The sequence below is a fragment of the Balaenoptera ricei genome, chromosome 18 (genome assembly GCF_028023285.1).
Source record: "Balaenoptera ricei isolate mBalRic1 chromosome 18, mBalRic1.hap2, whole genome shotgun sequence".
NCBI classification, from domain to species: Eukaryota; Metazoa; Chordata; class Mammalia; order Artiodactyla; family Balaenopteridae; genus Balaenoptera; species Balaenoptera ricei.
Genome location: NC_082656.1, coordinates 5,846,434 through 5,871,858, shown reverse-complemented (window position 1 = coordinate 5,871,858; position 25,425 = coordinate 5,846,434). Strand labels below are relative to the sequence as shown.

General features: G+C 41.1%; 1 protein-coding gene across 2 annotated transcripts in view; it reads left to right on the top strand.

The window, feature by feature from the left end:
• The window catches only part of FLT1 (fms related receptor tyrosine kinase 1), a 171,396-nt gene that overhangs the window by 101,768 nt on the left and 44,203 nt on the right, over nt 1–25,425 (top strand). For both annotated transcript variants that reach the window (XM_059903324.1, XM_059903323.1), the window contains 2 exons: nt 249–395; nt 19,063–19,194. In XM_059903324.1, coding sequence (XP_059759307.1) covers nt 249–395; nt 19,063–19,194 — 279 coding nt within the window. The remainder of the gene's footprint in view (nt 1–248; nt 396–19,062; nt 19,195–25,425) is intronic.

Here is a 25,425-nt window from a genome sequence, read left to right as displayed (position 1 = left end):
ATTGAAATCTAAAAATACAGAGTTGAGTTCTTGATTTTCCTCTGTGTTCTAACAGATTTCAATTTATTGTAGTAACTCAATAAAGAGGAAGCAGTATGCTAACCATAGAGGAGAAATTGAGGGAACAAAATATGAATGAAAACTTACAGTTTTGCTGTTTTCCTCTCTATTTTAAAAATGTTGATATGCATATATAATAAAAGAATAAAATTGACGAGTAATAACAATTCCCTTTCTTTATTCACTAGATCAGGAAGCACCCTACCTCCTACGAAACCTCAGTGATCACACAGTGGCCATCAGCAGTTCTACGACTTTAGATTGTCGTGCTAACGGTGTCCCAGAGCCTCAGATAACCTGGTTTAAAAACAACCACAAAATACAACAAGAACCTGGTAAGAGATTTTTTTCTCCTTGTGTTTACTCTCTCTCCTCACCCTATTTTTCCCTTAAAATTCCTATCACCTCCTTCCAGGATGTCTAGAACTACTTGCTGATAGACCTGCAAAAATGAATTGGGCTCTGGTTCATGCTTATATCACTTCCAGTGAGGGATACTGGAGTCAGTTCTTATACAGACCATATTCCTACCCCTATAGAAAGATCCTTCCAGAATCTGCTTTAAATCGTGCGTTCAGGGAATTCCCTGGCGGTCCAGTGGTTAGGACTGCCAGGGCCTGGGTTCGATCCCTCATTGGGGAACTAAGATCCCGCAAGTCACATGGCAAAAAAAAAAAAAAAAATCGTGCATTCAGAAAGAAATGGTAAGAGAAGAGCCCCTCAGAAAATGTTTCAGTTCATCTTGACAGCAGTGAAGAGTGAGGCATTAGTTCCTTGATTTGAGGTATAGCAGAGCTTTGAGCGCCTGGCATACAAGAAGTTCAGAGTAGATTTATAGTCTCCTTAGTTCACTTTGTAACAATTTCAATGATTTGGTAAAAAGAATATTTTAAATTACATTTTATAATACTGGTTAAAAAAAAAATCTAAATTAATGGTCGTGTTGATTGTCTTTCAACAAAAAAATATATTTTATACCAACTACACTTAAATCCGCAAGTATAAACACTATCTATTGTGTGCCTCATGATTCCATGGTTAAATAAGAGTAAAATGAACTTATTTATAATTTTGATTAGTAATTACATTTATATTAGAGATAAACTTGCCATTTATTTGCAACATCCCGACAACCTAAATCAAATAACCAGTCATCCTTCAATGCGAATCCTCAAAATGAAATCTCCATTTGAGTTTGATGCACAGAAAAAGGTTGTGGTAGAACATCTCCAATTTTAACATATCTACAAATATCTTAGAAAGGCCTTACACTAAGCAGGTCCAAAACTGATCACATCACACGATTTTCCTCCTCTTGTACAGACATCATGTATCCATCATCCACAGTAGAGGTGGTTCCTCTCCTTCCCCCCTCCCCTTCCTCTAATCCATCAGGCTGAGCAGGTTGTACCTACGAAATGTGAACTGTTGCTCAAATCCATCCTTTCCTCTGCTTTCTTTTTGTCAGTCTCCTAGTTCAGGTGCCACTACCTATGTCCTGGACATCTGCAGGAGTCTCCTCGCTGGTCTCCCTACCTCTCTTCTCTCTCTTTGCATCTGTTTTCCACACAACTAAAATGTCCCATCCTCGTCCCAAGTCTTCCACTGGCTCTCCATCACAGGACCCAGTTCAAGCATCTGACAAAGAAGGCCTTCAACAACGGGCCCTGCCTACTCCTTACAGCTGAATGCTCTCCCGCCTTGAACTTTATTTACGTTCTAACAATTGCCAAACTCTCGTAGATCGCGGCACATGTTATGCTGCTTCAGCCCCTATGCTTTTTTGTTCCTGTGTCCCCTCTGCCTGGAGTATCTTCCCTTCATGGAATGCCGACCCATCCCTTAAGACACTGGGTGTTTTCCCCCCTGAAAGCCTTACTCAACCCCTGCAAAGAGGAGGCAGGTCCTCCGTGAGTCTTTATTATCTAGGCGTATTTCTCTTCTCTCTTACTGAGTTGTTTTATAGTCACCAGTTCATGCGAGTCTGTATTATCTATGCATATTGCTACTGCCCTCTTCCTGTATTGTATCATGAGTTCATGTGTGTGCTCTCTTCCTCTGTGTTTATCATCATATCATGGCCTCATCCTGAGTACAGTGTATCTTCATGTTATTTGTATCTTGTCTTTTTGTCCTCAAAACCTGGCATAGTGCTTGGCAATCAATAAATGTTTCATGAATGAATGAATGAATGACTGGTTTTCAGAAAATCTTATTCTATCCTTAGCAAGTTCACTTGGTAGCACAAATGCCTAGACTTTGGGGGAGGAGAGAGGCTGTATCATAGAATTTTTAAAGCTAAAGGGACCTTTGGAATATCTTTAGTTCCATTTGAAGAATAGAAAAATGGAGGTGCAAAGAGGTAAAGTGATTTGCCCAAGATGACACACTATTAAGAAAGGTAGTTTCATAGAAAATTCATCCCTTGAAGTATTCTAGCAAAATAAAAGGATGAATGAATATGTGAATAAATAATAGCTTGTGAAACAATGTCTGTAATATGCTCCCCTTAGAGATTCAGAGTTCACATTAGTATATTAAAGACCCAAAGAAGTCCTGTACTGAAAAAATCAGGTAAACTGTGCTTTTAAGTTCTGTATTCCCCAAACTGACTTGATCACAAAATATATTTTGTGAAATGTCGTAAGATGTTGGATGGTTCTTTGAGAGTAGTAAATTTGACTTAAATTCAGTTTTTGTGCTTTGGATATGGATTCAAGAATTAGAGTTGAACCAATCTGAAAGCTCATGACTGTTCTGGGATTAGAGAGAGAGACCAGGGAGTTACTATAAATGGAAAAATATTACGAGGTGTTGGGCGGGTTTGCATCCTAGCATTGTCCTCATGGGTCAGAGAATTTGGGCGACTCACTTATCCTTACCCTCTGAGCCTGTATTTCCTTATTTATAAAACTGAGATAATACTGACCACAGAGGATTGTGGTATGGTTGAAATGAGTTAATATAACTAAGCTGACCCATAGACATGGTTTAGTAAATACTACCTTCCGACCTACCTCATTTGTTTAGAAATTGGCCCATGAATTGTCAGAATCTGTTGGAAGGTATCAGAGGGTTAATTAATAAGTCAGCTCAAATGTCAAACGACTCTAAATCTAACAAAGATATCCTCCTCACAGCTTTCTTTGATCTTCTGAGGGCCAAAAGAAGAACATCTAAAAAGAGTTTTATATGAATTCTTATATAAAACCTTTCCTAAATACCATTCTAATATGCTATTATTAGCATTTATTGAGTTCTGCTATACTAAATTGTCAATTTTCTCTCTCTCTCTGTTCCCTTTATTCACTCTTTAAAACTACTATAGTTTTTTTGGAAAGGAATTTCTTAATTTTCTGGAGATAATCTCTTTCTTACATGTATTTATATGGTATTTGTAAAGTTTCATATGTAAGACTCCCATTTGAGGCGGCAAATTCAGCAGCCAATGCAACAGGCTGTATGACTGTCACCCTTTTGTCCGTGTGTGTAGATATCTTCAAAAAAATACCACTTCTTTTATGGTTGTTTCTTTTTACAAATCTATGAGTGAAGATTACAGATAACCAAAGTGATCATCCTTAATTAACTCACTGGTTGTTCCAAAGCTGATATGGAAAAACATCAAGATCACAGGCTGAAAAAGACTGAAAACTAGTTCATTATATCCTAAGCCTTTGGAAAGCTCAACTGAGTTTTTAAAACCTGAGAATAAACTGTACATCCTTTGGAGACTTGAGATGCATCTTTTTATATGAAACCTGGCAACTCAAAAAGAACTTATATACTGAGAGTATTTTGGTGACCCTGGATCATTGATAGGATCTGGCCCATTATCATTGTTTTTGGTAAATGACAACTTACTCGATTCCAAAGAAAACAGAGAAGAGAGTTAATGCTCCGGACAAGTGGCAATCAAACACCTGCTGAGAGAATTTAGGGGAGGGGAACTTCTTCTCTCCCTTCTCATTCCCTTTCAGGAAGACCTTTCCGTGTGGGCAGAGCCATTCTAGAGAAGAAATGCAATTTCTAGAAAGTCCTATGAAAGCCAAGTAGTAAGTTCTTGGGACAAGGGACATCAAGCAGGGACAGAAGACATCCTAAGCACACAGCCCAGGGAAGCATGTGCTCAGGGGGGCAGGAAGCCCCCTCCCCAGGGCACCCATGGGCGGACTCCTTACTGCCAGCCGTGCAACCCAGCACACCTGCAGGCTTCCCAGGGCCTCGACTGCATGGCCCAACCCTGCTAACTCCCATCTACCCCCCTGACTCCCGCCACAGCCTGCACTGGCTCGTTTTCTCCCCCAGCCTCTGGCCAGAGGAGCCTCCTTTCACATCCCAGAGCACATAATCCTTCCTTCTCTCTGATGTCCGCATTTTTTTTTTTCTTTACAATCTGTGTCACGTCGTAGAGCACATCACTTAGCTGTTTTCTGGTTTGACATGTGCCCGTTAAAAACCTTTGAAGATAGATATACTATCTTCATAGGTTTTCTGTATCGAAAATAATAATAAAAATGTACTGAGCACTCACCAGGTACCCAGGAACTGTCAGGAGTTTTACAAATGTCTCGTTTATTGATACTTTCCACGACTGTCATCTGAGGTAGGTACTGTTATCAGCTGCATCTCCGGGTCTGTTTTGACTTCGCACACTCTTGTTAGGTGCCCGGTACTATTCTAATAAGCTCTTTACTAATATTAATTTGTTTACTCCTCCTAACAATTCTGTGAGGTTTGCTAAATTATCGTGCCTGTTTGACAGGCTATGGGATGAGGAAGCAGAAACATAAGGGAAATAAGTGGCTCCAGGTCACAGGGTTAGTGGGTAGCAGACCAAGGTTTAAACCAGAAGAGCAGCTCTGAAGCCTGGGCTCTGAACACACAGCACGTGGAGCTAAACGCTAGTTCCCATCACTCAGACGAGAACAGACACTAGTTTTAAATGACCTCATGGGCATTAACAAGCATTTAAAGCAATGAATATTTTCTCACTTCCAACCCTTAAAGATTAAGCTTTCTAAAAACTATAGTTTATTTTTTTAATTTTATTTTTTAAAATGTAAAGGATATTAAAATATTCAAAGCATTTTAAAGAAGTGACCATGCCATATATAAAATTAAAAATTATTTCGAACCAAAATCCAGTTAGTTTTAAAAGGTCCAGAATTCATTCCACATCAGCCCCACAGTCTTTTATTCATTCAGGAGACATCATTAAGGCACTATTTTGTGTCTGGTGCTGTGCAAGGCTCTGCAAATACAGCAGTGAACAAGAAAATGAAAATCTGAATAAGCAAATATCTAAGGTAATCAGTTAGTGTACGTCTTTACGTGAACACACTTCTTCAGGCAGCAGCCATTGTGTGTCCTAACTTACTATCATCAGGCCAATGGGCACCAGAGTTAATGAGCCTAAAAATGGAATCAGGTGAATTAATAAATGGGACAGGTAGAAAATGTGGCTCCATCACAGGATTAAAAGATCTTTAATACATTAGATAATTGAAAAAATACATCCTTTGTACTTTAATTTTCCTGCTTCAACACTGAGCATACAGTAGGTTCTCAATCATTCATTTTTAGTGGAATACATAGAATGGAAGAGAGAGAAAGAGGAAATAAGAGAAAATACGCAAAGAGTGATAAAAGGTAGGAGAACCTCCAGATTAGACCCAAGTAAAGAAGAACTGGGAACAATTAGGAGGGACTGATAGGGTGCAGAGTGTTGAAAGAGGGAGGTGATTTGAGACATATTTACTTTGAAGAGACAAGTTAAAAGAGAACGGAGCCACTAAAGTGAGTATAATATAAAGGACCAGACATGAAAGGACCAGTACCAGAAAAGCACCACGAGAGCTCTAAGTTGGAGACAAATTCCATGACAGTGGCTGCTTTGTGTATGGTTTGATTCTTAGGGGTAGACAGACAGGAAAGCTCCTTTAAGAAACATTCTTTCTGTTAGGCTAACCATTTTAAGGATTTGCACCCAGACTTGGAACAATGGAATAAAGTCACCCCGGAGAACCTCTGACTCCCCAGAGTGTCTTCATAACTCCTCCAGCCACCTGCCCAAGCGACTGGCAGGTCCCCCAAAATGATCAAAAAAAGTCACCTTTCTAGCTCACACTCTTCCCAGATTCTCCAATGAGGTCCTAAAATGTTTAAAGCTGTGACAGAGCTGAGTAAGCACAGCAAGTGGGGCTGTTGGCCACTGAGTTCATAGTGACACTAAGGAATCAAGATCAGTTTGCAAAGCAGAGGTGGCAGGACGCGGGTCCAGCTTAGGTCTACACTAATGCATGCACAAACCATCTCCCAGATGGGGGTGCAGAGAAAACGGGGTTCCTGACAAAAGCCATTAAACTGCTGAAAAAAGTAAACCCTTCTTCTCTGGAAATATTTCAGAGAACAGAAGGCGATACTGACCTGAGATGTTTTTAGTAAAGCCCAAGAAACCATCATCGAAATTTCTAGAAGAGCAAGACATTTTCAGAATATTTTAAGATTAAAGCAGTAGGGTTGGAACCACAAAGAACTGAGGAAGAATTAATTCCGTCTCGAATGGACTGAGGCTGGAAGAGGAGAGAATCACTCTCAATATTCCTTCCTAAGTGAGATCTTGGTCACTAGGACTATTTATCTAAGAATCTGAAAGGGGCATCTTTCCTGTCGTCACTGTGTCACGGACACCAAATATCTGTACCTGTAAGCGCATATTCAGATCAAGGTGACCTACTGTCCTAGTACCTGGGGGACAGAATTACACCGGAAGTGTAAAGTGGTTTTCATAGATTTGAGAATAATAAAATTCAGAAATGTCAATTAACCTTTTGCAAAACTTGAATAGTAATTGCCTTTTCTTTCTCGTGAAATGTACCCTTATGGTGCAAAATGGATTAAGAGACGTTGCAGGAAAGAAATGAGTATAAGCATCCCAGGTACACACAGGGCAGCACAGGGGGAGCTCAGTGGGCTGCTCTGTTTATCACTCCCACTGAGGCAATGTGCTCATGTGATCGGCTCATCAGCCAATCACGTCATCCCTTCCTCTTCCATCTGTGTCTTTAAGGTAAGGGGTTCTAGGTACCCAGACCAAGAAGGGCCAAGCTTCACTAGTAGATACCCCAGTAGCTTTTCATCCAGAAGAACTCTTCTGCCAGAATCTCTCAAGGTTTAGTTGTATCTCTGAGAACAGCATAAGCATGAAGGACACCCTGAACGTAGCATAGAACCGAGGCTCAGCTCTTTTCTCAGGATAAACTTCCATTTAGAAGGTGAGGGGAGAAGGAGTGGAATTAAGGGGGGATTGGAGTTGGGGTAATAGAAGGGAAAACAGTTCATTGGTTGGCACTGCCAGACTTCAGAGCTACTAGCCTAACCCAGACAGGAGGACCCCCGACCCTAACCACAGCTCTAACCTGCTGAAAAACTGGAGAATTACTTCCTGCAATTACTTGCTAATGTTTGGCTGGTTTGGTGGGACTGACGCATGTAGGGCAGTGGAGCTGTAGGATTTACATCCAGAGAAGTAACCCATGAGTAGAGGCCCGTTTTGTACCGGAAATCAATAGAAGTTATTTATGGAGACTCAATCCTGACACCCCCAAATCTCTCTCTTTATCGCCAAGTTCCACCGTATTTAGGTCTTACGTGTACATACATAGCATCGTATCATGTCCTAATGCTTTGCCCAAAGAAAACTACTTGGATGCCTTTTCCAGCCTAGGATCCTCATCCCCATTCAGCCCAGAAGAGCCTCCTGAAAGCTGTCGGCCACAGCAAGACCCAGCTGAGGGATCACACACAAACCGGCACAGACTCCTTCATATAAACAACAAGGCCCCCTGCCAGTTGTTTGCGTTTGGTTGGGTGCCTTTTTAGAAGCCCTCTTGAATGTTCAAATGAAAAATTTAGAACGTAAGAAATGGGAGAGAACTTGTAAATGTGGGCATCACTTTAGAAAGAGCCTCTCCCTTTTTAAAAAACATTGTGGCAAAATACACATAAATTTTACCATTTTACCCATTAAAAGTGCACAATTCAGTGACAGTAAGTATTTTCACAATGTTCTGCAACCATCACCACTATCTAGTTTCAGAACTTTTGCGGCACCTCAAACGGAAACCTCCTACCCCTTAAGGCTCTTCCCTTCTGACTGTGAATTAACCTCTTTTGACCTTTCCTTGACCTTTCCTGTGACCTCTTGTGACACATGGAACCATACTTGGAGCATGGCCATGATCAGCAGCTTGTTCTGTCTGAAGAGCAGTCGATATTTGAGAGACCCGTAGCAGAGAAAAAGGAAGGGAGAGCAAGAAAAACAAAGAAGAGAGAAATAAAGATGGATGGGGATGGGGGAGGGGGAGGGCAGACGCTCCCAGGTGTCTTCCCAGAGACCGGCAGGGGCTGTGCCCTGTGCAAAGTCACTAACTCCAAAACCAAGAGCCATGGTCTGGGCTCTTGGAGTGGAAGGGGGTCTCCATCCCCAATCCACAATTTCCTGCTTACACTGAAGCCTGGGTGACTAAAGAAAGAAAACTCAGACACGACCTGGATAAGTTTTCTCCTCCATCTCTTGGCAAAATAATCAGATGAGGTTTTTCTATCTCACAAGTTCAGCATTTGCATGGAAACCCCTCCTCCCCCCAAGGACAGACTTGAAACAGCTTAACCAGGATCTAAAGTGACACATAGCAGTGCAGCTGGGGTCACCACTCTGCCCAGTTCAATTAAGGAAAATATGCCAACAAATACATTCTCAGATAAGCTAATCTGTGAACTCAGCCCATCATTTGCATGACTAAATCGCTGCTGAAAAAGTTAAGTCAAGTAAGTTCATTCCTCCTCCACCCACATTCAATCAAAACTTGATTTTTGCATAATCTGCTACTAAGATGTCTTAAACAATAAGATTGTATATTAGCTTAAGTAGCCATCTCATTCAACTCAGTCATAATTAAACTATCATCAAAAAATCAAACATAGAAAACATACTGTAAATCATGCCCCACCAACAAGTGTGCGCGTTCTCTCTCTCTCTCTCTCTCTCTCTCTGTCTCTCTCTCTCTCTCCCCCCATAGGGGCCAGTCTCCTGAAGGAATAGCTTTTGGTTCGTCCTTTTATTGCTTTAACCCACAACTGTAAATTGTTGTGAAGCATAGATCTGCTTTTCTTCAAAAATATTTTATCATTCTATACATAGTCAATATTATAAAGTTTTACAAATATATAAGTATTTCGATCCACATAGACTTTAACCTTTCATTCAGTGGCTCTTTGTTGATGGTAAAGAGGCCTACAATTTCATTATTAAAACTACTGTTATTTATTTTAATTAAATAAGTAATACATGAGTACATTTTAAAAGCTCACATAGTACCAAAATAGAATAAGCTATAAAAATTTCCCTTATGGGGAATTAACACATAACTGTTTCATGTGTATTTCATCAAAGATTTTTCCATTTTGTACCTACATATGTGTATATATGCAAATGTAGGGCACAGATATATGTGAGGCAGATGATAGATGGGGTTCATTCATTCATTCAACAGCTGTTCACTGAGAGCCAGCTCTGTGCCAGGAATATACTAGGTGCGGGAAACAAAACAGGGACCTTGAATTTCCATTCTAATGGAAAAGTACAGGTAATAAATTTAACAAACAAAACTATAAGCCTATAGCATACAATCAGATAGTAATAACTACTGTGATGAACAAAATAAGATAATGGATTACAGTAGGGCTATATGGGAAAGCCAGCATCTCTAAGATAAGTTTGAGTTGAGCTCATACTCCGTGTTTTGTTTTATGACTTGCTTTAATCACAATATATCCCAGAGATCTTTCTATGTCTGTACATACTGTCTGCCTCATTTTTTTAAGCAGCCATACACTATAACATAGTATGTGTTCCCATAATTTATTTAGCTATTCTCCTAACGATGGAAAAATACCTTCTTGACTCTAACCTCTTGTGCAGTGCCATATTATTTCCTGCCTTAAAATGGTCATAGAAACGCTACTTTACTATCCACAGAAAGGCCACTTTAGGTGAATGGCTGTATCCTGCAGTACAAATTCATCCAACCTCATGGAAGGGGCTATGGCCAATCTGAACATACCACAAGAATTTATTGGGGCGGGGATGAGTGCATGTGTGTATATTACGTGTGTGCAGACACGCACATGTGTGTTTATAATTTATAGACATAAACAGTGAATAGCTAAGGTTTTATAGCTAATAACCGTAGAGCTAGCACCACTTGACATGTTTTTTAAGTGCCCAAATCATCTTGAACTACTTCATTGGAACAATAGTAAAGTTCACAGTAAAAGGGCAAAAAAATGCTTTTCACTTTTAAGTGTTTAGAAATACATGTGTTTTTGGCATAGTTTCAAGGTGCTCACTTCAACCACAACCCCTTCAATTCACCTGGTTTACAATTTCTTAAGAGCTTTTAAAAACTATTCTGTTATCATAACCCACTTTTGGAAGTTAAACTAGTGAAGCAATAGACATTATCTCAAATGAAAGAACCTTTGTTTATGGCTTTTCCCTTATTCAGTGGTTGCATGGAGAGGAATATTTTACAGCTTTTTTCATCACTGTCCTTAATCTCATTCTTTTCTAAGAGCTCCTCTTCTTTCTCTATCTTTTCAAGGCTATAGAGCAAACAGTGTCACCACAGATCACGTCGCCCATCAGATCCCCTTTAGACCATATGTTTTAAACATCTCACAACTCTCTTCCAACTTAGCACATTATTATAAGGCTGCTTTTCACTATGTCTCAGATTATTCCATACTTTACCAACTTTTCTTTTCTTACATCTGTAAAGGCTTTGCCACAAGGCTTGATCTTAGAGTGAAATTCTCAATAAAGAAGGAAGAAGCTGCATGGTGACCATTTGAAAACATAGGACTCATTCATCTTTTTAGTGCTATTTGATGAGCCCATCATTCTTCATTTCTGAATTTTGTCAGCCTTTTAAATTTACTAAGCTTGGATTTCTCTTTCCCAGACATTGTTTTCCAACCTCCAAAGTTTGACTGGATATATACTATCTCCTTTGTGTTGTTTGCGGGCAATCAATCAGACATCCTATTGCTAGTTTTCTTGGGTCACCTTTAACCATCCTGAATGTATATTTTCGCTCTTCTGATCCTTAATTCAGATACAGCTCTCAGCTAATGAATTCCTTTAAGAACTGCCAATCTAAAGGTATGATTATTTACTGTGTACCTAGAACTGTCTACATCATCATCATAGCTACCATTTATTGAAAACTTATCATATGCCAACTTCAAAGCATTTATCATTTAGTTGGTGAGCCAAGACTATCATAACAAAAATTACTGTTTTTTTTTTTATAAGCGTAACACTCATTCCCTACCATGAGCCAGACATTTTGTTATAGTCTAAAGAAAAGGGAAATGAGTAAAATTTAGTCCTTACCTTTGAAAAACTTACACATAATAGGTACAAAGTCAATTCAAAAATATGCAACATGAATGGCATAAAATTCCATCAGGTACGAATTAGCACCTCTGACTGAGGTGATCAAGGGAGGCTTCAGGGAGGAAATGTCATTTGAATTGGACTTTGATGGGTGAAGAAGAGTTTTTATCACTGATAAATTGTAAGTTTCCATGGGAATTGTCATGATTTTTGTGGTTGGAAATTACTTAGGTGATCCTTCTGGAAGGAAGCAGGCCTACAATTAAATTACCTCAGCAACGCAAAGCAGAGCATCACGTTTATGAGTTCTACTTGTTGGTTCTAATAACTAACACCCAAAGGGGAAAGACAAAATTCAGATAAAGTGACTCTTCAAAGAACCCAATGCGATATGGGGATATATGTATATGTATAGCTGATTCACTTTGTTATACAGCAGAAACTAACACACCATTGTAAAGCAATTATACTCCAATAAAGATGTTTAAAAAAAAAAGAACCCAATGCCATTTTGCATAATAACAAAAATTACAACGTTATCAAGGAACAAGTATAACTGAAGAACAATATATTTAAAGAGAAAACCCTAAAGCTATCAAATGACATAAAAGATGACCTAAGTAACGCAAAGATATTTGGCATTCTTAGATGGGAATATTTATTATCAAGTTGAACCATTTTTGAGCCATTTTATAGGTCAAAATATTGACAATTTCATGTTTCGACCTAAAAATAAATATGACAATTTCCCCCAAATTATTACATAAATTCAGTGGAATTCCCATCAACATTCCAACAGTGCTTTTTACAGAATTGGACAAGCTAAACCTGAAATCCATATTGAAGTGTAAAGGTCCAAGACAATTTTGAAAAAGGGATCATCTCATACCAAATATCAAGATGTGTTATCAAGCAATCATAACTTAAGTTAATCATGGATTAACTCATGTGGGACAGATAAATAGGTCATTGTGAACAAACAGAGAGCCTAAAAACAGAACCACAAATATATGGAAACTTAGTATCTGACAGAGCTGGCACCACAACTCAGTGGGAAAAGAACAGATTATTCTGTAAGTGAAGCTGGCATAATTGGCTATTTATACAATAAAAGTTAAGATTCTTACCTCACTCAATAAACATACCCTTCTCCAAAAGAAAATCTAGATGTATTAAACACCTAAGTGAGAAAAGGCAAAATTCTTTAATCAGATTTTTGGGGGAAGAAAGTATATAAGGGGAATGAATGGTTTATGATATCAGAATAGGAAATATTTCTTTAACAAGTAACAAAAAGCACAAAGGATAATAGAAAGATTGATAAATTTGACTGCATTAAGATTCTAAAAGCCTTTGTATTAAAAATTCACCATAAACAAAGTTTCAAAGACGGTTCATAGAATGGGGAAGACTTGTAACATATTTAACCAACAAGGGCTCAGGATCCAAAACATATAAAGAACCCTAAAATCATTGAGAACAAGACAAATAGGCTAATAGGAAAACGTGCAAAGGACACGAACAGGCAATTCACAGGAAAAGAAGCCTGAATGGCCAACCAAAATGGAAAAAGATGTTCCACCTAACTAGTAATCAGGGATGTCATTTCACACGCAAAATTTTGCCATCATTTAAAACACCTGATAACACCAAATATTGGTGAGTAATGGGAAAGGGGGGCGCTTACTCATTGCTGGTTAAAGTGTAAATTGGTATATTTTGGAAGACAATTTTGTAATACTTGGTAGAGTTGAAAATGGGTATATCCTATAATCCAGTACAAGGAGATATTGTATAACAAGGTACACATAGCTGTGTCAGATGTGCATTGTGGCCTTCTTTGTAACATCAAAAAAAAAGTGGAAACTACCTAACTACCCTATAGGAGAGAAGTGGATTTAAAAAAAAAAAAATCTGTGGCTTTTTAATACAGTGGAATATTATATATCAGTGAAGTGAACTCCATTTACATGTATCAACAAGGATAAATATTAACACACTGTTGAATAGAAAAAAATCCAAGTTAAAAAAGGATATGTACCATATGACACAATTTATTTGGAATTTTTAAACCCACAAAACAATATTATATATTCTACAGAGATACACATCTATCAATATGTAGGCAAAGTACAAAAACATGAGAATGAGGTGCACCAACTTTAGGATAGTGGCAGCTTTGGAGAGAGGGAGGAGGAGGGGGAAAGTATCTATAAATTTTTGCAGCAACGTGGATGGACCTAGAGATTGAGTGAAGTAAGTCAGACAAAGACAAACATCATATGATATCGCTTATGAGGAATCTAAAAAAAATGGTACAAATGAACTTATTTACAAAACAAAAATAGAGTCACAGATGTAGAAAACAAACTTATGGTTACCAACGGGGAAAGTGGGGAGGGACAAATTGGGAGATTGGGATTGACATATACACACTAGTATGTGTAAAATAGATAACTAATAAGAACCTACCGTGTAGCACAGGGAACTCTACGCAATACTCTGTAATGACCTATATGGGAAAAGAATCTTAAAAAGAGTGGATATATGTATAACTGAATCATTTTGCTGTACAGCAGAAACTAACACAACACTGTAAATCAACTATACTCCAACAAAAATTTAAAAATTAAATTAAATTAACACTTCAAAAAAAGAGAGAGAGGGGTCTAAAGCAAATATGGCAAAACGCTGACATCTGGCTATCTTAATGGTGAGCCACATGGGCTATATTTTTTCTGCACTTCTAAAATCTTTGAAATTACAATGAAAAACTTCAAAACTAAAAAGAGAGCCCTCCTTAAAAGGTGAGCTCCACGGTAGACCAGAGCCTGTATCATAGTGAACAGGCTGTATCAAGGTAGCAACAGGTTAAGGCATTGAAGAAACTTAGGGGATGGACTTCCCTGATGGTCCAGTAGTTAAGACTTCACCTTCCAATGCAGGGGATGTGGGTTCGATCTCTGGTCGGGGAGTTAAGATCCCACGTGCCTCCCGGCCAAAAAACCAAAACATAAAACAGAAGCAATGTTGTAACAAATTCAAAAAAGACTTAAAAAAAAAAGAACTATAGTTGTCTCCCCTAGTTTAAGTATGGGCAGAAGGTTTGATGAATGGGGAAAAATAATAAGGGGAGTAACTGGCCTATTTTTGTGAGAAGGGAAATAAGTAGCGAGAGTAGAGAATGAGAGAAGTGCGAGGAGGTTTCTCAGGGGCCTGATGATGACGTATCCAGCTCTGTGCCTTTGTTGTTGTGCAGAGTGAGGCCAAGTCAGAAGGAAGAGTTGTGCTTGTTGATTTTGGACCCTCTCTCCCCCCCTCTCTCCTCCACGTGATGGGAACTGAGCCAGATGATGTCAGGTCATCAGCGTCCCTGGCACCATCCTCTCACCTCTACAATTACACATCTGTCTCCTTGGGTGAAATCCAAGTCCTTGGGCTTTATTTGGTCATGCCGTTAGCCTTAATTTGGGATCTGAGTGATAGAAACTTGGTTGAGGCTCAGGTCAGCTGCAGTGGAGACCACTGTGGGTAGCCAGATCGCTGCTCTTCTAAACGTTCATTGCCCCGATCACCCACTCTCCAGCCACACTTTCGCTTTCTGGGATCACCACTTATACCATATCTTGCACTTTTCAAAGCTTCAAAGCTTTCACTGAAATTATTTCTGTTGATCCTCATAGCAATACCATGAAATAGATAAAGCAGGGTTTTTTGGTTTGTTTGTTTGACAGATGGGGAAACCGCCCCAAAGGGATTAAATGATCTAGCCAAGGTTACAGGGCAGAGCTCTCATGTTTCTTCCAGAACCATCCTGGACTCATCTCTGTCTATTCCTGGATCCAGTAAAGCACCAATTTCTGTGGCTTGTTTCTACAAAGCGTCTGTTTCCATCTCTCCCCCCTCCACTTCCTTTCCCACCATCCACACTTGGAGCCTCTCATCAACTCCTTGCCTGAATTACCACTGCTGAGCTGGACTTCCAGATACCACTTTTTCCTCAGTCCAGTCCATCCTGCATTCTCCTTCTAGACTAAACTTCCTTAAACATTGCTCTCATTAGGTCATTTCCCTCAAAAATCTTTGTGACCCTCTCTTTCCTTCTCCATTGAATGGAAACTCCTCAGCCAGGATTTCAAAGCTCTCCTTAATCTGAACTCACCTTTTCCAGTCAACTGCTCAAAACAGGTGCTTTGAAAATAAAAATGGCTAAGAAACACATGAAAGAATGTTCCAAAAAGATACAAATTAAGACAACCATCATTTTACTCTATCAAATCAACAAAGTTTTGTGTTTTCTATTCTGTAGTTGCTACTGTTCAGTCCTGGCAGGAAAGTGATAAAACAGTCTCTTATCCTCTGCTGGTAGAAGCTTTAACTGGTATTATCTTTTCGGAGGGCAGTTTGATTATACGAATCAAGAGCTTTTGACCTCATAGATCTGTTTCTGGAAATCTCTCCTAAGGAAATAATCTGAAATTCAGAAAAATCTTTATGCTTAAAGATGTCATTGCACTATTATTTATAGTTATGAGCAATTAGATATAACCTAATACCAATCATTAGGGTACATGCATATGATGAACGATTCTATTCAAAGCATGTAAGAACATGGGGAATAACTTATGCTATGATATTGGGGGGGGGGGTCAGTGTTTAAGTTTGTATAAGCATTAGGAGAAATCTTACCAACATTTTACTACTGGACTTGTTTCCTCCCTCCCAGCACACTATTTCACACCTTCTTCTCTCGCTTCAAACCTCCAAAATTACTTCCTCCTCAATTTCAACAGCTGAGTAGCTCTTGTTTATTGAGAAAATGTATCACCAAATTGTCCAATCTATGTCCCTTTACGCTCTGCCATTCTTCCAGTTAAAATGAATGAACTATCCCGACCCCTATCCGAGGCCAGTTCAGCCACTGAGTTCCATCCCCTCTCACTTCTTTAGGAATCCACTCCTGGTACTGTTCCCTCTGTTCGTTCTCTCTCTCTCTCTCTCTCCCCCTCCCTCTCAGATTATTCCTATCAGCACATAAACATGCTGTAAAGTTTCACATTTCAAAAACGAATTCATTCCTTGACCTCGTGCTGGTCTCCAGCTACCCTCTTGAAAGTAACCTCCTAACCGTCTCTCCTCCATCACCTCCTGTCTCTAAGTGACAGTCATCATGCTTCTGTTCCCAGATGTCACTGAAACGGCTCATTGCCAAACCCAGTGGTCTGTGATCTCCCTTCTTCATAGTCTCTCAGCTGCACCGAACGTAGGTCATCACTCTTCTCCATCGTGAGCTCTTTCCTTGGTTCTAGGAATCACGCTCTCCTGGTTTTCTTGCAACTTCCCAGGCTATTCCTTCTCAATCCCTGTTGCTTCCTCTTTCTCTGATTTCCCGGGGCTCAGCCTTCAGGCCAGCTGTCGTCTCTCTCTGGACTCACTTCCCATGAGCTTTGTTTCCATTCCCCTGGCTTTCCATGCCCCTCCCGAATGCCGAGTCCGTGCAGCCGGCTCTAACCCCGACCTCCTCCCTGGGCGCCCAATGAAACCTCACGAAACAGAGCAGAACTCTTGATTTTTCTCCCTCAAACCTGCTCCCCCCACCCAGGAAAGGTACCACTACCCTCCCAGCTGTTCAAACTGTCAACCCTGAAGTCAGACTTTTATTACTCTTTTTCATGTACCACATGCTAAGCCATAAGCAAGCCTTCAGAAGATCCCCAGCGCCACCGATCCCTACCACTTCCAACACACACAGTCACCCCAGGACAAAGCCACCGTATCTTTCCCTAAACAAGCTCCTTCCTGCCCCACGGGCTTTATATTTGTTACTCCCTGTGCCTAGAATGCCCTTTTCCAGGTCTTCACCTGCTCACCCCTGCTTCCGGGTCCCTGCTCAAAACGTCACCTGCCCAGAGTCTTCTCAAAACACCCCATCTAGTAGCTTCTTCACCCTCCTTAACTCGTGACCTCCTTCACCTGGTCTGTTTCCTTCACAAACGTTATGGCTACTTGAAATGACATTCTTTATTGGTACTTCTCCCAAACTGTAATTTAAGCCCTTTGCAGGCAAAGACTCCTTTGCCTTGCTTATTACTGTATCACCAGCATCTAGACTAGTGTCTAGTACACAGCGGACCTCAAAAATAGTCATTATGTCAATGAACAAACTGTGTAAAAAAGGCCACTTTAAAAAGACTAAAGGAAAACTGACCAGGGGTGAGATTGTAGGTTTGTTTGTATTTTCACATTTTCTTTATGCTTTCCAGTATTTCTCAAGTTTTCTATATCAGATATAGTTTTTATAATCAGGAGAATACAAACTATTTCAACTAACAAAATACAGCCTCTGGTCTGGTCGGGTTCAATTTATTCCGGAACAAGCACTTGGTGCGTGTTCATTTCAGGGTCATGCCTTTTCTCAATGGCCCCCTTCTCCCATCACCTCTGATAATCTGACCTCAACTCAAGGCCCATATACTCCATGACGCCTTCCCTGAGTTTCCTATTCTTATTGAGCTCCTCCCTATCCACACTTTACATTTGATTGGGTCCGCTGTGCTACGTGTATTTATTCTCAAACATTTTCTGTTTGCTGGTGTGTGTGTGTGTCTCGGAGAGAGAGAGAGAGGGGGAGGGAGAGGGGGAGGGGGAGAGAGAGAGGGGGAGAGAGAGAGGGGGAGAGAGAGAGAGAGAGAGAGAATGTATGCATGTTGTGTTTGGTATGAGTTGATTTTCCCTCCTCGACAGACATGGTGTCTTAGCCTGCCCCTCCCTACCCCGCCAAGCCTCTGCCACAGACTAAAGCAGAGTCAGTACTCAAATACATGGGGACAGTACTTGCTATTGAAGCGTCTGGGTCTGGAAGCTGGGTGCTCCTTCCCTCACACCGGCTCCACAGTAATACTTAAACCTGCATTTACTGAGCACCTACTATGTGCTGGGCACTTGCTATTCATTTTCCCGTTGATTGAGTAGGAACTGCTTTCACTGTCATCTCAAGACTGAGGAAACTGGAACAGAAAGGTGAAGTAACTGGCCTAAAGTGACACAGCTGTGCTGGTGAGGCCTCGATTAAAGCCCAGCCCAAGCTCTTTACCACTGTGACCAACGAAATGGCTTTGACCCCTGAGCCACGAATGTGCTTTCCATCAAACTGCACGCTCTCGGTTGAGTCCCTTAACCTCCCCAAACCTCAGTGTCCGCGTTTGAAAGATGGAGACGATAACCCCTTACAGGGTGGTTGTCGAGATAGGCACGGGGTGTCGGTCGTGCCTGGCACACGGCGGGCATTGAGGAAATGGTAGTTATTATTATTATTATTATTATTATTATTATTAGATACGCTACCTCCTTGATATGTGCTCTTTCAAGTTGGGGGCGGTAGCCCCATCTCATTTCTTTCTGGCCTGGGTGGCCCAGGCGAACCAGAGCTTGGATTTCCTCGTCTGAGGGCATAATGATAGGAAGAGGGTTGTGTTACAGAAGTGGCTGTTTTGGTTTGTCATCCAGGCTCGCTAATCTAAACATCTCTCACTCCCCAGGAATTATTTTAGGACCAGGAAGCAGCACGCTGTTTATTGAAAGAGTCACGGAAGAGGATGAAGGTGTCTATCACTGCAAAGCCACCAACCAGAAGGGGTCCGCGGAGAGTTCGGCATACCTCACCGTGCAAGGTAAACAACTGCTCCAGAAAGCACGAGAAGCTGCTCAGACACCTATTTCCCTGTTTGTTGAACTTTCCACCTCCCAGTGTCCCGCTGCCCCTCCAGTCTGTTCCTTTCCCTGACCTCCTTTTCCCCTCCCCGTCCCGCTGGGAAGGCCTGGCTGGTCCCCTGCTGAAGGTGAGGACCCAGGCCACCGTCGGAACACAGTCTCCGTGGGGGACAGTAGTTCCCGGAAGACAGGAGAGCCAGCTGCTGCCAGAGCCATGACACTGACCCACAGAGAATGACCAGAGTGGCCACATCTGTGAGAAAGAAATCCAAGAAGGCAGAAGACGGGTGTAGAGAGAAAAAAACCCACACACTGGAAACTATCCATTCTTTTTCCAATTCCCACCAGTTACACATATGCTGGCTCTTCCCACTGTTTTCGTAAACTGGTTTTTAACACGAAGTAGGCTGCAAAATACTATCAGAGAGAAGCAACACATAATAAACAGACCACATGGAAGAAAAATATTCCAAGGGCTTCCTCAGACAGTTTCGTTGAGCAGCAAAACCTAAAGAGGCCTAATCTGACCGTGGACTCTGGCCATGTGGCTTCCATTTAGAACAGAGATTAGACATCAATTTCAATTCTCCAAAGCCAAAAATCACCCCAGAAAACATAACATTTATAGCACCATAAAGTCTTCGAATTGGCGCCTCTTAGATGTATACACATCTATGGCTTGCTGAGGTTTTACATGAAGAGATGGAATTTCTTCAGTAGCCTATTTGCAAATGCTCCCCGGTAGACTTCAGAATATGTAAGAATTTCTGAAGGAAATCTTGCAGCGGTTCCTGGTTACCATTACCCTCACCCCAGCGCACTGGGTCCCCCACATGCTTCGCCTCCAGCCTCAGCCCTCATCCCCCTCACACGCCCCAGGCCCCCCACCTGGACTAAATCGGAGCACACCGCACTCCCCCTGGTCCTCTGCCCTTTACACGTCGTTTTCCTTTTGTCTGAACAGCCTTCCTTCCCAACTTGTTCTCCCCCAGACAATCCTACTCCCACCTTTTATTTTTTTATCTTTTTTTTTTACTGAAGTACAGTTAATTTACATTGTGTTAGTTTTAAGTGTACAGCAAAGTGATTCAGTTATACATTGTACATATTCTTTTTCAGATTCTTTTCCATTATAGGTTATTACAAGATATCGAGTATAGTTCCCTGTGCTACACAGTGGGTCCTTGTTGTTTACCTGTTTTATATATAGTAATCCTACTCATCTTTTAAAATTCACTTTCGCTCTTGGGTCACTTTCTCTACACCTCATCCCTCGTGTCTCACCACCATCCCCCCTGAACCGTGCGCTCCCACAGCACTTGGCATGGACCTTTAATACAATGCTCATCATTGCGCATTGTTCACTTTTCTGGTCCAGAGCACTCGAGAAATGTTCGTTGCATTAATCTCTTTAGAAAACCACCAGTGAATGTCTGAAAAAAGAAACACATCACTATACTGTTGAAGGCATTAGAGAGAAGCCAAATTAAATTAGGTCGACCACTTATATATTTGCCCAGGACTATGCAGGACGTGGACGTGCAAGTCACGACCCCTAACCTCTCTGTGCTTTGAAAACCTAGTTGGAAGGCGATTAAGGGGAGCATGAAACCATTAGAACCAGACCAATAAAGATTTTGAGCTCCTCCTGTGGGTAACATAGAAACCCTACTTTGTATAAAACAGACTACACAGTGCTGCTGATAAGGGCTAAAGGACTTCCTAGAGGCCAAAAAATGATATGGCGAGTGACTTGACCTCTGAAGGAGGCCTTGCAGGATGTCAGACTGGCCAAGTGGATGGGGCAGGAAAGAAGACAGCGAGTTATGTGGCAGCTCTGGACCTCCCACACTGATATCTCCCTTGGCAATGACAGAGGCTAAACAATTCTAACCATTTCCTACTGGCTAGTCCATTGAATTTTCTGAGGAATTGGTACTTTTGTTTTTAAATTTATCTTACTGAAGTATATTTGATTTACGATGTTGTGTTGATCCTACCGTATAGCAAAGTGATTCAGTTATACATATACATTCTTTTTCATATTCTTGTCCATTTTGCTTTATCACAGGCTACTGAATATAGTTCCCTGTGCTAAACAGTAGGACCTTGTTGATTATCCATTCTCTATATAACAGTTTGCATCTGCTAATCCCAAACGCCCAATCCATCCCTCCCTGTCCCCGAGGAATTGGTACTTTTGATTCATGACCTCTTTTTCCTCACGGGGCGTTAATCTTCAATATCACTTAGAGAAATGGTCTAATCTGTAAGGTAGCTGCAGACACTATATATATGAGTCCTTCTTTTCACCCATTATTGCCCCCAACAGCCCTGTTTTGAGTTCTTGTGTCTGCTTTTTATAGTTTTTCTGCCTTCTCCTTTGCTCTCTTTTGTAACTTTTTCTCTACTCTCAGAGTGATGGCTGTATCCAGCCTCTCTGCTGAAAAACTGTGGTTAGCTGAGAAATCACCTGATCAGCCATCATCAAACCACACATGAAATATCTGTACCTATTTCTAAGAGAAGCATAAACAAACGAAGCCATATCCTAATACGGTAATGATAAAACAGTGCAAGGAAATGAGGATGTTTAGTCTAAAAATGAGTCTACTTGGGGAGGACAGGATTGTTTTCTTCAAATATTTAAAGGGCTTTCAGACAGAGGAGATGTTGGCCTCATTCTTTGACTCACCAGAAAAGATAACCAGAACCAAGGAAGGGAGATGGTGGTAAAGTTTCAAAGAGGCAGGTTTCAGCTCCACATAAAGATATAATTTTGAATAGGAAGAATTTCTGAAAGTTGATAGTATGTGCATCTTGTGAATGAGAAGCAGTATCTTGAACAGAAGTACTCTGGGCTCACTGAATAAAAATTTCATCCTTGGATGCTGTTCAGAACGGTTAAAGGCAGTACCTGCCTAGTGATCTCATCACTGAAATTAGATTCTTGCTTCTGGAGTCTAAATCATTTATTCTTCTCACTCTGGTGGCTGTGAATTAGGTGAATCAAGCTTTAGACTTGGGCTTCCCTGGTGGTGCAGTGGTTAAGGATCTGCCTGCCAATGCAGGGGACACGGGTTCGAGCCCTGGTCCGGGAAGATCCCACATGCCACGAAGCAACTAAGCCCGTGCGCCACAACTACTGAGCCTACGCTCTAGAGCCCGTGCTCCACAACTACTGAAGCCTGCGCGCCTAGAGCCCGTGCTCCACAACGAAGAGTAGCCCCCGCTCACCACAACTAGAGAGAGCCCACGCGCAGCAACGAAGACCCTTCACAGCCAAAAATAAATAAATAACTTTATAGAAAAAAATTAAAAAGCTTTAGACTTGATTTCCTAATATATGCAGTATAGACCCTTCGCACTGACCTATCTTGTCAGGTTGAGTTTAGGAAGTGAAACCAGGGAAATAAGTTGTGTCTGTGGCTATGTTTAACATATTTAAAGAGGTTCACAAATTAGCCAGGAAGGAAACTGTCTGCTCTTTTTATTTCCTTTGAAAAAGGATTCTTATACTCATAGATAAAACAATGTGTTATTTTTGTATCTGAAAAGGATGAGCGGACTGGGGAATCAAAGTGGCTTCTTTAAATAATCACAGGTCTTGTTTGGTTTGGACTGCTCAGGAGCACACGTGGAGTGCTCAGAGGGGAAGTTCTAATATTAAAAACAACAGCAACAAAACTGTAACTAACCAAAATAATTTCTGAAATTAACATAGCACACCATAGCCCGTGGAACTCAACGGGACTGTTACAGTGCAACAGTGGCACATTTTCATCCAAGGATTTAAAATAAACTACACTTTATCATTATCAGTAATAATCACTATATGTGTGTGTGTGTGTGTGTGTGTGTGTGTGTGTGTGTATATATATATATATATATATATATATATATATATATATTCTTCTAACAGATTTAGGCTTTGCTATTGAAATAATAGCAAAGCATTTATAATCACACAGGAGAAAACAACTTGAAGAATAGTTACCATTTTTAACATTTTTTTGAGGAAGACTGATGGATGCAAAAATCATGGAAAGCACAGGACTGCCTCAGGGCAGTCTGAATACTTCAAATGGCACCACAGGTGTGATTTGTAAATTTTGTGCCGCAATAATCGCACATTAACACGTTTCAGGAAAGAACTCACATGGCAGGAAGGATACACTATGTTCTTTAACATCTTTAACAAAGTCCCAAGAGTAAAGAGTAAGAAGAGCTCAAAAGGGACTTGTCTTGGGTATCCAGCCTTTTTTCATCACCCTTGGCCAGCACTGAGTTTGCATCTCTCCTTTCTGAGCCTCCTCTGATCTCTGACTGCCCCTACCTTAGCTCCTCTCTTCCTAAAGCCTGCCTGCCCCCAGTTCTCTCCCCCTGGCTCTCCCGGCACTAGGGAGGAGGTGATAAACTAATTGACATGAAGATGTTGGTGACTGATGTCACTCCTCTCATGGGTGTTGGCAGTTCAGAAGGGTTTCCCCAGGAGAGAACAGAGAGAGACCGACAGCTGAGCAGGCAGCTCACTAATTTCACATGGGAGGGCTGGGGGCGGGATGTGCGTGCCTTTGTAATTAAACCCAAACAATGACATAAAGTTGGCCTTGATCAAGAATGCAAAAAATGGTGATGGAATTCGATTACAACATCTTATGCCTGTTGACCGTGTGGTCCACCGTTTTAAGCACATAACATGCATTAGCCTCCTTCAATCCAATGAGGGGTTTTTTTTCCTACTTACAAGTGAGAATCTGAGGCCCTGAGAGGGTTAGGACCCTGTCCAGGGTTACAAAGCTCGGAAGAGGCAGTGCTGAGAGAACTGGATCCCTGTTTAACCAATCTGCTCTCCTCTCAGCCTGGTGGGGAAGAGGCCCCACTCTGAAGCCAGGTGCGTCCCTGCTCGTGAGCCGTGCAACCTTGGACAAATGACTTCCCTCCTGGAGCCTCAGTTTGCTCATCTGCAAAATGGGTGCGAATAATGGCATACCAACCTTATAGGGTTGTTGCAAGGATTAACACATTTAACACCATATCTGGCATATGATAAAAACTTCTTCAATATTAGCTAACACTATTGTTTGTTAATATGATAAACCAAATTCCATTTCAACAAAACTTCCTGTATTATAGTTTTTCTAGATTTAGCCAGTAAGTCACACAAATGGTGTTCCGGATCACAAAATTCCTATTCGACCTAAGGATTTAACTTCCTGTGATAAAAATGTATTACAGAACTGATAGGATAGCAATTTGAAGTATCTTTACTTAAAATTACTCTTGAAATGTACTTCAGATTTTTTTTTTAATTAATTTATTTATTTATGGCTGTGTTGGGTCTTCGCCTCTGCGCGAGGGCTTTCTCTAGTGGCGGCAAGCGGGGGCCACTCTTCATCGCCGTGCACGGGCCTCTCATTATCGCGGCCTCTCTTGTTGCGGAGCACAGGCTCCAGACGCGCAGGCTCAGTAGTTGTGGCTCACGGGCCTAGCCGCTCCGCGGCATGTGGGATCCCCCCAGTCCAGGGCTTGAACCCGTGTCCCCTGCTTTGGCAGGCAGATTCTCAACCACTGCGCCACCAGGGAAGCCCTGTACTTCAGATTTAATACGAATAGAGTATGCCTACAATCACTGTCCTTAAGAAGGATTCCAAGTTGATGGCTGTACATGAATCTATGTAGATTCCTATAAAGCTTCATAAATAGTATGAAGGCCAATTTCAATGTCCAATAAACCTTAGAGACTTACATAATAAGGTTAACTGGATTACCGGTTACTGGATTTTAAATCAAAGGAGGTAGCATTGCTTGACTGGCTCACATGGGAGGCCAGGTCTAGGTGTACTGATTAGTTTTCTTTTCATCCATGTATATTTATTGAGACTTTCACTAGGCCAGTGCTCAAGACACAAAATGAACAAGAAACACACCCTCCTCTCTGTGTCCTAATAGCTTCATGGGTAGTAAACCCACATAAACAGTTACCTCAAATTAAAACAATGCCAGAACCAGAGAATAACTCCTAAGCCAGGCTGCAGCGTCAGGCCAATTTCTCAGGGAAAGTAACGCAGTTGTTTGTAGAAAATGATCAGTCCTTGGGTCAAAGTCTGATTCGTTGTAGAAGGAAAAGACAAATTGTGTTACATGAAATATGTTTGGATGAAGAAAACGATCTTGCACTTGAAGTCCAG